General features: G+C 44.8%; 1 protein-coding gene across 1 annotated transcript in view; it reads left to right on the top strand.

Annotated features, from left to right (window-relative positions):
- The window catches only part of CIT (citron rho-interacting serine/threonine kinase), a 180501-nt gene that overhangs the window by 111847 nt on the left and 55149 nt on the right, over nt 1–13505 (top strand). Inside the window, exons 21-23 of the mRNA XM_089894498.1 lie at nt 795–904; nt 1899–2073; nt 7531–7728. Coding sequence (XP_089750624.1) covers nt 795–904; nt 1899–2073; nt 7531–7728 — 483 coding nt within the window. The remainder of the gene's footprint in view (nt 1–794; nt 905–1898; nt 2074–7530; nt 7729–13505) is intronic.

Consider the following 13505-nt stretch of genomic DNA (forward strand, 5'->3'; position numbering starts at 1 on the left):
TCACGCCCTTCTTTAAGAACTCACGCTGACCTGTGTCAACTAGAACCCTGTCTTTCAACACACCAACCCCCCGCCACCTCCCCGGCGAAGTGCCCGGTGGCCTGTGGCCTCCCTTAGGCATCTCGTTTCCTTTCAAATCTGTGTAGGCAGATGTTTCAGAGACTTGCAGCTTAAGAGTTTCCCCTGTTGTGCTTGTTAATCTACTTATTATCTCAGACCCTACCGAGACTTTTCACAACAGAATCTCTAAAGGAGGGTCCTGGGAAGTAATATTTTTAACCAGCACCCCGCGCCCCCCCCCCCACCCCTTTCCTGCCCTGGCCAGTTCTTATGCTTCATTAAGTTGGGGAAGCTTTGATGCAGAGAATCTAGGACAGTAGGGGCTGGGTGAGAAGGAATCACCCAGAGAATGACAAGCTCGTGGGTGATGAGAAATAGGAACTTGCAGATGCAAGTTTAGAGGCTGTGGCAGGCTCAGGGCGCATGTGGACGACACAGGGATTTCACGAGGCCTGTCAACTCACGGAACGCCAGGTTCCTCACGAGGTCCTCCCGCGTGTGCTTACTGCAGGCCCCTTAGCTAGTGAGGGGACATGCAGTCTCCGTTTGATAAAACAAATGAGTGCCATCGTTGGAGCAGTGAGATCTACGCTCCTCAGGGTACAGGCTAGTTGAGTCTCTGGTCCGATGGCCTGCCTTTCAGATGACACTTTTCCTCACTTGCGTGGCCCACTTCCCTCTCCTTCCGGTGTTACCGTCTGTGTGTGAGGTTCCAAAGATCCCCCGTGTTTCAGATGATCAACGCCATGGATTCCAAGATCAGATCCCTGGAACAGAGGATAGTGGAATTGTCGGAAGCCAATAAACTTGCGGCAAACAGCAGTCTCTTTACCCAGAGGAACATGTAAGTGTTCAGATTCTAACTGTGTGCTTGATTCCGCTTTGGTCTTCTCTCCTGGGCACAAACTCTGTTCTTCTGTCGGCGGAGCAGGAGTGGCTTTAACGACTCCTGTGGCGGGGCCCAGCCTCCGTATACTTACGTCATTTTGCCCTCTCTGAAGTGGTCTCCCTCTCCCGGCCCTCTCTTTTGAGCTGTGTTTTCTTACATGCTTCAAGTTACCACCCCGTCACAGAGTGTTTTGCTCTCTCTAAAGAGGCAATTTACAGTTTGCTTCTGGAGACCTCGTTCCCCAGACTTTCCTCCTGCAATCAGCCAGAGGTGATCTCGGGTGTGCCCACCTGGGCCATCCATTTTGCTGTTGTGAAGTTGGGCCCTTGGGGGTGAGTTTTGGGGTTTGGCAAAGACTCTCCTGTGTTCCGGGAGCACTTTGATCTTAATCTTTTCCCCCAAAGAATTACAATCTCCTTAAGAGATCTTAAACATTCCCATCTTAGTTTAAACCAGCTTGGTAGGCCGCTGTCCGATCTTTGAGTCATTCCAGCTTCTGAGCGGCCTGGTGAAGAGGTGAGCAAGGTCAACAGAGAAGTAGAAGGCGTAGCATTCTTTCTCCTCACCGCCCTCTCTTCCCCAGGGCCTGTCTTAGTGAGTCGTCAGGGTGCTCCTGTACTCTCAGGAGGCCCTTTCTGCTCTCCTCTACAAACTGGAAAAACAAAAAGGTCTACCAAAGGAGTGAAATGATAGTATCTCTTGCATCCCCCTTGACCATACTGAATCCCATTGACGAGGGACTCTGAGCGGTGGGGACTAAATGGGCCCCAGGTCCCCATGCTGGGGCCGTGCACACAAGGCCGGGTCAGGGCGGCGCTAACCTGGGAACGAGTGTGGTCCACTTGCTCAGATGCACCTCTCGCTCCGCTTCTGCCCGTGTTTCTGCGGGGACATGCTCACCTCTAACGAGACTGTGATTTTGCTTGGCTCCTCCCACCACCCCCACCAGGAAGGCCCAGGAAGAAATGATTTCAGAACTCAGGCAGCAGAAGTTTTACCTGGAGACACAGGCTGGGAAACTGGAGGCCCAGAACCGGAAGCTGGAGGAGCAGCTGGAAAAAATCAGCCACCAAGACCACAGCGACAAGAATCGTCTGCTGGAGCTGGAGACCAGGCTGAGGGAGGTGAGAGTGAGGGGTGATCTCCCGAGGCTATTTGTTGGAGGACCCAGGGGCCCCCAATCATCCAAGTGTCAAGCACAAATCAGTACTTACATGAGAGCCATTGTGTGTGGTGGTGAAGAGTGCAGACAGGGCCATGGGGGTCTGCGTTAGAATTCCACTTCCCCTTTTTAGGAGTTTGGTAACCTCGGGTCGGGCAGACTACCCTACCGCCTCTGTGCTTGAGTTTCCTCATCTGTAAAACGGCCATGAAGACGTATTTCCGTCATGGGGTCACGTGAGGATGACGTAAATTGGTGCATCTTCAAATGGGGGCAAAGTGATTCCTCCTGTATCCTGATTCATCGAGGGTCACATGACTGTGTCCATGCACGGAGTTTAGCACATAGTATGGCTTAATGACAGTGACAGAGCCCCCCCCCCGCCCCCTGCCGCCCCATGACAGTGGGAGACTAAAAGAGAAATCTAAACTCTAGGTTTGTCTGATGGAAGGTGATTTGCTTCAGAGGTATTGGGTTGGCCAAAGAGTTCGTCTGGGTTTTTACATAAGATGGAAAAACCCGAATGAACTTTTTGGCCAACCCAATATAAGGACGCTGGGAAGAACAGCCAGGTTTGGGGAGGGAAATACCACACATTTGGTTGTGAACCTTTTGAGGTTGACTGAAGCTGTGACTTGACATGGCTCACTGTGTATTTATCAAATGCCTGCTGTGTGCTAATTAGTAGCCAGATAGACGGTGGTGACAAGACAGACCCATCCCTGATCTCGGGGGCTGTCAGCCTAGCAGGTGGGTTTAGCTGGCACTGGCAGAGGCAGGACCGGAGTTCAGGAGGGTGGTCCTTGGAAGTGGGACATCCCGGCTGGGCGTAGAGACACTGGGCTCAAATATTTGTGATGGAATTCTTCAAAGCGGAGATGATCTCTCTTAAGGCAAAGACCATTAAGCGGACAGCCTTTAGTTAAGGACCAAACCTTGAATTCTGACGCTTAGGAATGTCTTCATTTGTACTGGAGTATTAAAATGAGGCCACTTCTCCCAAGGGCAGGAGTTGTCAAGGTGTGGACCCCTCTCTGTTAGGACCACATGGCCTGTGTGTTGAAATGCAGATTCCTGGGCGGCTGCCTCCCTCAGCTTTTTGAATGGAATCGGGGTGGGGTGGGGGTGAGGAACAGGGATTTGCATTTTTAACCAGTGCCCTGGGTGATGCTTATGCTTCCGGAGTTTGAGGGCCATTGTTCTAGGTTATCCAGAAGCCTTAGGCGGCGGTTTTACTTTTCTAATCCATCTAATCCAGGCAATAGTTTTACTCTTCAGTAAGTTTAACCACACTTCCCTGTAGTGTCAACCTTAGGAGTGTGAGTGTAAATAACTCGGATGGATTTCTCTGAGCGTGGGAACGCTGGCTGGCTGTCTTTTGCTTTCCCTTCCCACAGATGTCTCTCTTGTGTGTCTGCCCTGCAGCTGTAGCTCCTCTGGGCATTAACCTGCCCCAGGGAAGGCGTGGTGCTTTGTTCTCCAGTTAGTATAGCCAGCCCCACAGGGGCGGTGGGAGAAATTTAGGATGCTTCCTGAGGGGCTCAGGGCTGTATATGCTCCAGGGGAGTCTGGAGTTTAGCTTTATTTATTTATTTATTTTAAAATTTTTATGGGAGTACAGTTGATTTACAATGCTGTGTTAGTTTCTGCTGTACAGCAAAGTGAACGAGTTATACATACATGTATAGCTACTCTTTTTTAGATTCTTTTCCCATACAGGTCATTACAGAGTATTGAGTAGAGTTCCCTGTGCTCTATAGTAGGTCCTTATTAGTTACCTATTTTATGTATAGTAGTGTGTATATGTCAGTCCCAAATCTCCCAATTTATCCCTCTCCCCCTTTCCCCCTCCCCGGTAACCATAAGTTTGTTTTCTACATCTGTGAGTCTATTTCTGTTTTGTAAATAAGTTCATTTGTACCATTCTTTTTAGATTCCACATATAAGTGATACCATATGATATTTGTCTTTCTCTGACTTACTTCACTAGTATGACAATCTCTAGGTCTATCCATGTTGCTGAAAATGACATTATTTTGTTCTTTTTTGTGGCTGAGTAATATTCCATTGTATATATGTACCACATCTTCTTTATCCAGTCCTCTGTCGATGGGCATTTAGGTTGCTTCCATGTCCTGGCTATTGTAAATAGTGCCACAATGAATATTGGGGTGCATGTGTCTTTCCGAATTACGGTTTTCTCCAGGTATATGCCCAGGAGTGGGATTGCTGGATCACATGGTAGCTCTATTTTTAGTTTTTTGTTTTTTGGTTTTTTTTGTGTGTGGTACACAGGCCTCTCACTGTTGTGGCCTCTCCCATTGCGGAGCACAGGCTCCGGATGCGCAGGCTCAGTGGCCATGGCTCACGGGCCCAGCTGCTCCATGGCATGTGGGATCTTCCCGGACCAGGGCACGAACCCATGTCCCCTGCATTGGCAGGCGGACTCTCAACCACTGCGCCACCCGGGAAGCCCTATTTTTAGTTTTTTAAGGAACCTCCATACTGTTCTCCATAGTGGCTGCACCAATTTACATTCCCACCAGCAGTGCAGGAGGGTTCCCTTTTCTCCACACCCTCCCCAGCAGTTATTGTTTGTAGATTTTTTGATGGTGGCCATTCTCACCCGTAGGAGGTGATACCTCACTGTAGTTTGGTTTTTTTTTTTGTTTTTTTTTTTGCGCGGTACGTGGGCCTCTCACTGCTGTGGCCTTTCCCGTTGCGGAGCACAGGCTCCAGACGCGCAGGCCCAGCGGCCATGGCTCATGGGCCTAGCCGCTCCGCGGCACGTGGGATCCTCCCGGACCGGGGCACGAACCCGTGTCCCCTGCGTCGGCAGGCGGACTCCCAACCACTGCGCCACCAGGGAAGCCCCTCACTGTAGTTTTGATTTGCATTTCTCTAATAATTAGCCATGTTGAGCATCTTTTCATGTGCTTTTTGGCCATCTTTGGAGAAATGTCTCTTTAGATCTTCTGCCCATTGTTTGATTGGGTTGATTGTTTTTTTGATGTTGAGCTGCATGAGCTGTTTGTATATTTTGGAGATTAGTCCCTTGTCAGTCACTTTGTTTGCACATATTTTCTCCTGGAGTTTAGCTTTAAATCTAGCCAGGCGGTCCGCCTTCTCTTTGCCACCTGCTGCCATTGAGATTGAGGGTAGAGGCCTCAGCCTCGGGTTTGACCCACCTGCAAGGGTCCTGGGCGTCCTTCCCCCCAGCCTGTGGGTGCAGTGTTAGCAGTTTTCCAGCAGCGTGTGTGGCGCAGGGCCCCTGGGTTCTCCCTGCATCGGACAGCATTCTGCTCCCCAACTTCCTCCTGAAGTTGTGACAGTGATGTCACCGGCCTCTCATGGTTTTGCCAAGTGGCCTTGGGAGATTTCAGGCATGCTAGCAGAGTCGCAGCCTCCTCCGACTGCTGGCCTTTTAATAAGACCAACAGTAAGTAGTTAACCCTGCCACTTTTTAGCTGTGTGACATCTTCTCAGTTCCTGAATCTCTCGGGGCCGCAGTTTGCTTGTCTGTAAAATAGAGGTCATAGTCATACCATCCTTGTTGGGTTGTTAGGAAGATGAAATGGGTGAAGACAGTGCCTGGCACGCTGTACATGGGTACTGCACCTGCTGCTGTCACATCATCGTTGTCGCCACCGCCGCAGCCATTGTCCTCCTCGTCATCCTCACTAGAGAGAGATCATAGCCTTGGCTTCGGCTGCCGTGGACTTGTTAAGGGCTCCCAGATCCAGCCGACCCGCCCAGACCTGTCTCTTGAGTTTCTGACCTGTTGTCCCAGTAGACACTGGACACCTCCACTCAGATGTCTCCCTTGCAGCTCACGTTCAACGTGTCAAGAGTGAATTTCTTACCCTTCTCCTCAGATTGACCCTTCCTCTCCTGTCCCCTGTCGTGGCCAGTGGCCTCACTGTCTGTGTAATTCAGATGCCCAGCAACGTAGGTGTCACATTTGCCTCCTCTCTGTCCTTTGTTCTCTGTCCCACTCTGAGTTAGCCACTACATCCTGTCAGTTCTCTAGGCTGAATCTTTTAAAGTCTTCCTCCTCTTCGTGCCTATGGCCTTTGGGACTTGGGTGTCACCTTTTCCAGGGAGCCTTCTCCATCCCCTTGGAGCTGGGTGGGATGTCTCCTTTGGGTCCCCGTGGCCTTTCATGTTTAGCTTGTACACTTTCGCTTTCAGTGGGCTCTCCAAGGGCAGCAAGCATCTCTTATTTGCTTGGCATCCCCATGTCTGACACAGGGTCTGGTCCCTAGGACAGCTTGTCAGTGTTGGTGATGTCAGCAGATGTGCCAGGGTCTCCCACATCTCCATGCCTTGGACGTCTTGCTTCCTCTGCTTGGTCTTTTCTTTCCCTTCTTAGCTGCTTGTTTGGCTCCTGGATTCTTCAACACAGAGATCCCCAGTCACCTCCCCTAACCCTCTGCTGTGTTCCCATCACATCCCTGCATCTCCTGACCATTGCACTCGACCACAATGTATGGCAATGGTTGGTTTTTATTTTTCTCCCCAACTTGAAGGCAGAGACTGTTTTTCATCTCCGTATTTCCTTTTACACAGAATTTACCAAGTAAATTTTATTTTTTCTATTTTTTATGTTAATAGTGAGTACCTTTAATACTTATTTATTTATTCATTATTTATTTATTTATTTTGGCTGTGCCGGGTCTTAGTTGCAGCATGCGGGATCTTCACTTGCAGCATTCGGACTTCTTAGTTGCGGCATATGGATTCTTAGTTGCGGCATGCATGTGAGACCTAGTTCCCCGACCAGGGATTCAAACCCGGGCCCCCTGTATTGGGAGCGTGGAGTCTTACCCACTGGACCACCAGGGAAGTCCTAAGTAAATTTTTCTTGAACGGACAAAAGGTTGAGTAGATAGATGGATAGATGGGCAGATGGAGGGGAGAATGATTAGTACACAATGTGACCTTCGTTTGGGTTACCTAATCAGAGCAAATCAGAGCAGAAATATTTAAAATAAGTAGAATTCAGTCTGTTGTTCCACTTGTACTCCCATTCTAAAGGTGTCCTTGTTACTAATACAATGTTATTTATATCTGTTTACTTTTAAACGTTTTTCTAATAAGAACAACCATCATCATTTTCATAGGGCATTCTTGCTGTGTGGTTTTTTTTTTTTAGAAGCTTTCCCAAGCATTCAAATATATGAAAGGAAGGGATGGTTTGTATTGATAATATACATTGTATATACTCTTATGTGTTCTCACTCCTGTTGATTTTTGAGACTTAACGAAGTCAGAGCTGTTTTATTGCATTTTTTTTCCTTCTCGGTTGAGTGCTGAGAATTTGATTCCATGACCAAATTTAAGATGCAGATTGCACGGCAGGTTGCGTCTTGGCTTTCTCTTCAGTTAAGGTCAACGAGCATCTCTCTCTCTGTCTCAGGTCAGTCTAGAGCATGAAGAGCAGAAACTGGAGCTCAAGCGTCAGCTCACGGAGCTGCAGCTCTCTCTGCAGGAGCGCGAGTCTCAGCTGACAGCCCTGCAGGCAGCCCGGGCAGCTCTGGAGAGCCAGCTCCGCCAGGCAAAGACAGAGCTGGAAGAGACAACAGCGGAAGCAGAAGAAGAGATCCAGGCGCTCACGGTAGGATGAGTGTAGAGCTGAGAATATTTGCTCACCCTCAGAAATGCCAAGAGAGAAAAAATAAACCAGAGAGATGCTTAATGGGAAGAAAATTGGCTTATGTAGGCTGCTTCCTCTTTGGAATTAGTAAACTAGATCAACTGGGCAATATCTGAGCTTTCCTAAGGATCTTGAAAAGTCCCTCCTTTATTTATGCATTTCCCTCTTTTTAAAATAATCATCACTATATTTTAAACTTTAGCTTAACCAAAGTCTGTTTACTTGGGTCTCCTACTTTAGTTTTCAATAAACATAAAAAAAATAATAATCTTATATCTTACAGTAGTCTTTCTACCATATTTTTGTTTTTGTTTTGGTTAACCTCATTTGTGTTCCTTTTTTTTTTTTTTCAAGCTGTAGATCCTGTTTCGAGTCTTTATAGTATGCATTTGGTAGGTTCTGGATGGAAATGATTCTAGTGAATGAGAGATTGTTTCTCTAAAAGGGACCTGGCTTCCCTGCTTTTTCTGAGAGACTGGTTTGCTCACATGAAGAGTGTTCTCAGGAGGTATATTGTTGGTGGGCGGCCCCTGGATTTAGACCTTAGTTCTTTCTGCAAGTCTCAAAATGTGACTTCGTTGGCCAATCTCCCACAGTTGATCCTTCTCACACGGACTGACCCAGGCTAACAAAACTGACAGAATTTTACATGTAAAAATGCCAATTTACCAGCTTTACAGAGGGAAATACAACCGCCAAGTTGACCAGGATAATCTTCACATTCTTCCCCTTCAGAGAAATCTACTTATAAATCCCATTTCTCTTGGAAGGCTGCTTGGTGGACCTGGACTCTGGGCATAGAGAGCTGAATGAGTTTAATGGCTGGTATCAACCAAGTGCATACATTTCTAATGGTAACATACTGTACTTGCCAAGCGGACGGGCACGCTCATGCCTGCTGGTCAGGGTAACCCCTTCTGTGGGCAGGGCACAATGCAGCTGATGTTCAGAGTCTTTTTCAATAGGTACCAAATGGGTATCTTATTCATTCTGATTCATTTTGGATCCTGTCCCCGTCTCCATCAGCAAACACCTCTAAACACCTCTAATAGGGTGGGGCTACTTCTGCAGATGATCACGCGCTTCTGTTGCTTATGATTTACCCTGTTTAAAACTAATACGTGTGTGTGTGTATATATACGTATACACACACACATATATATATATACATATACACACACACATATATATATACATATACACACACACATATATATACATATACACACATATATATACATATACACACACATATATATATACATATACACACACATATATACGTATACACACACACACATACATATACGTATACACACACACACATATACGTATACACACACACATATATTATACGTATACACACACACACATATATATATACGTATACACACACACATATATATACGTATACACACACACATATATATATACATACACGCACACATATATATACATATACACACACACATATATATACATACACACACACATATATATACATATACACACACACATATATATACGTATACACACACACATATACGTATACACACACACATATATATACGTATACACACACATATATATACGTATACACACACACACATATATATATACGTATACACACACACATATATATACGTATACACACACACATATACATATACACACACATATATTATACGTATACACACACACATATATATATACGTATACACACACACATATATATATACGTATACACATACACACATATATATACATACACACACACATATATATACATATACACACACACACATATATACGTATACACACACATATATACGTATACACACACACATATATATACGTATACACACACACATATACGTATACACACACACATATATATACGTATACACACACACATATATATACGTATACACACACACATATATATACGTATACACACACATATATATACGTATACACACACACATATATACATACACACACATATATATACATACACATATATATACATATACACACACATATATATATACATATACACACACATATATATACATATACACACACATATATATACATATACACACACATATATACATATACACACACATATATATACATATACACACACACATATATACATATACACACATATATATACACATATACACACACATATATGTATACACACACACATATATATACGTATACACACACATATATATATATACGTATACACACACATATATACATATACGTATACACACACACACATATATATATATATATTTTTTTTAAACTAATTTCCTTCTTAGAAGTTATCTACCACTGTTGGGTGTTTGGGGACAAAATTGGGAACATGATCTGAGAGTGCCAGGGTCTTTATGGACCAGCCCAGGATACAGGGCCTTCCAGGATTCTGGGGATACAGAGTAGCTCCTTTGTAGAAGATGCTTGTGCATCGTAGATTTTCCAGGACTTATGCCAAGTTCAGATATTGGTTGCAACCTTAGTTTCCAATGTTTTCTCTATGAAAACACTCATTAAATGATGCCATGTGCCCCCAGTATTTGGTTTGGAGAAAATAGTTAGTGTCTCTTTGTTTATATTCTGCCCTGTTTCAAAAAATGGATTGGAAACAGCTTGGAAAGATACGAAACAGTATAACACATAGAATAAGAAAGAAAAGTCTAAGAGAAAAGAAGTCATAGAAGAAAAAAATGGAGGTAAGAATGAAATGAATATATACGCCAAGAAGGCGTATACACTTTCTGGAGTGGGGTGGATGTGGAGAGAGACAGCCAGATGGCATTTCTTAGCTGCTAAAAGAGACACCTAAAATCCAACCACTATTATATTTAATGCCTTGTATATTAATATTTCCCCCCCACATGAACCACCCCAGCTCTGAAAGAAGGAGACGTCAGTCGTTTAATCTGTACTTAATGAGTCCTCACTGTGCGCCTAGTGCTGTGTCTTTAACTTTTGCTCCCCAGGGGACTGGCCTGTAATTCCTCAAATCCTTTTACCTTGGAGTGGAGGAGAAGGAAACATTTACCTCTCTACTCTGTTGGAATTGGGAGGGAGGCGGTGGTCACGCGTCTTACCCTGCCCGTTTGGAAGGAGGAGGGTATACAGTAGAGCTTGTGTCGCTGCTGTTTATCTGTGGGGAAATTAGCCTTTCAGTCCTGTCTTGCTGCTGGTTGGAATGTGCTGTGTCTAATGGCTGCTGGACGCCTGCACGGCAGCAAGTCACGACTTAATTTAGTCAGATGAGATCACTGCCTCAGAGCATCTTAAAAAAAAAAAAAAAAAAAAGAAAGAAAGAAACAAACCTCCCTAGGTCTGGAAACTAGGACTCTACGACTCTCACAGATGAGGATCCCTTGGAAAATAGGGCTTGTTCACAATGATGACAGGAAAGTGCCTTTGGTCAAACAGCTGTTCGTAAGCCCATCATGCAGGAATCCAAACCTCACATCAGTTTGCCTCAGTTCAGTTTGAAGGCTGTGGGTTTTTCTTCTCCCCTCCTCTTGATTATGTCCCATAAATCTGGCCATGGGCCACAGGTGGCTGTTGCCTGAATGGCTTTGTTGAATTTGTTCTGAAGAATGTATTTTCTGAGAGAGAGAGAGAGAGAGAGAAAATGGTCACAGATGCAGTACCCTGACTCTCCCTCTCTCATTGTTCTGGTCCAAGTTCAGACCCAACGTAAGCATCAATCAAATTCAACCAGCTGGATCTAAAATGATCTCCTAGGAGGCTTGTTTGCTTCATAGCAGGCTGTTTTATCAAGAAAAGGAAATAGTCAAATGGGCTATTGTTGCTTTAATTCTAAGAGGTGGCCACCTCCTCACCTGGGAGGGGAGCAGTTACCCTGTTTGGCTTCTGCCTCTGGGCCAAAAATTGATGGAGCACAGTTAAATGGAAGCTCTCCATTGAAGAAGTGTGGCAGAGGCCACCAGTTGCCATTGTTGGTCTTCCTCAGGCTTTCTTTTTTCCCACTCTCCCTTTACCCACCCTGTCAATTGCATTTGCATTGAAATTCACTGGCCATTAAAAGCTGAGATTGAGTCAAGGTGGACAGCAACAAGAGAGTCAGATTTAAACAAAAAGTCATGCTTTTAAGATGCTTCAGTGCTTATTGGTGGAAGAGAGAATTTTCCACCTGGAATTGAAATTTATAACTCCATGTAGAGACTTCCCTGGCGGTCCAGTGGTTAAGACTTCGCCTTCCAGCGCAGGGGGTGTGGGTTCAATCTCTGGTCGGGGAGCTAAGATCCCGCATGCCTTGGGGCCAAAAAACCAAAACATGAAACAGAAGCAATATTGTAACAAATTCAATAAAGACTTTAAAAATGGTCCACATCAAAAAACCTTAAAAAAAAAAAAAAAAAGATTCCGTATAGTGCCTTCTTCTGTGGAAGAGAATTTGAGCTTGCACACTTCGTTGCATGCAGACGTGCAATGTGATGGGAGCGTTGCTCTGAATGGGGCCGCGGGGTAGAGGAACCGTGTGGGCTTGGTGCCCACCAGCATGGCCCCACGAACACGTTTCATGTCCCTGTCCTCACATTCTTTTACTGATTTTGTTAAATGACTAATGCTGAATAATCAAGTCAAAAGCTAGAGACACTCCAGAAAGGGATTCTCCCAGCAGAGCGTGATGGTGGGATCCCAGAGTCATCCTCTTTGATTTGTTAAAATCATTAGTCAGTGCACGCTCTCTTTTTCTCTTTTACATAACTATCAATTGTTGTATTGAATTAGTAACCCATCGGCATGATAGGCGAGATGTGAAATTGGGTCACTTAAGGTGACAGTGTTGCTTGGTGCCTGCCTTCCCAGGGAAAGGGGTGGATGTGTGGAAGCCTGTGTTCTAGGATCCTGACCGTGGATCCCAGAAGGCGGTCAGACACCTAAACACCTGTTTCCTTTTCACAGTTCTACAGGTATTTTCTCTCATCAAGGTTGCATAATAGTTCTCTTTTCTTCATTCCTCTTGTAACTTTCCTTAAAATTAAAGAAGACATAAGTACTCCCCAAAGTGAGTGCCTCTCTGGTTTCCAGGATGCAGCCTGTCCCTTCTGCCTCTTGCCACCCAACCCCTAGGTCAGTGGTTCTCAAGTTGTGGGGGGTGTCTGTGGCCCCGTGGGGGGTCCCCAAGTTCAGGTTATTTTCCTAATAATACTAAGCTGTCATGTGGCGTTTTTCATTGTGTTAACATTTGCACCGATGGTGCAAAAGCAATACTTTTATTTAAAAAGAAATCATAAATATTTGAAAAAATCTGCTTTAACTTCTAATGTGGTTAATAGAGATAGATATAACTCACATAAACAAAAGCCCTTTGGGGTCCTCAGTAATTTTTAAGAGGGTAAATATTCATTCCCTGCAGCTTCTAACACCTAATTAACACTCAGATATTTCATTGAGAGAATCCAAAGCTTGTCTTACATATTTGATTACCTTTATATATAATGTGACCTTTTGCTTTTTGTGCATTTGTTTTACAACTTATTTCAAAGGAACATAAAACATGTTTCTTGCCATTTTAAAGCTCAGATCAGTTCAATGATTGTTACAGTACTTCCAGCAGTCACAACAGTCACGACTACATTTTGTGTTTATGTTTCAGTCAATAATAAATCAAAAGCCATAATGATGGTAGTTCCTTACATTATGCCCTCAAAGAGGAGTGTCATTTGATGTGTCAGAGT

Source organism: Delphinapterus leucas, chromosome 14 (assembly GCF_059928025.1).
Source record: "Delphinapterus leucas isolate spDelLeu-1000000601 "Yukka" chromosome 14, BTC_Dleu_Yukka2, whole genome shotgun sequence".
NCBI lineage: Eukaryota > Metazoa > Chordata > Mammalia > Artiodactyla > Monodontidae > Delphinapterus > Delphinapterus leucas.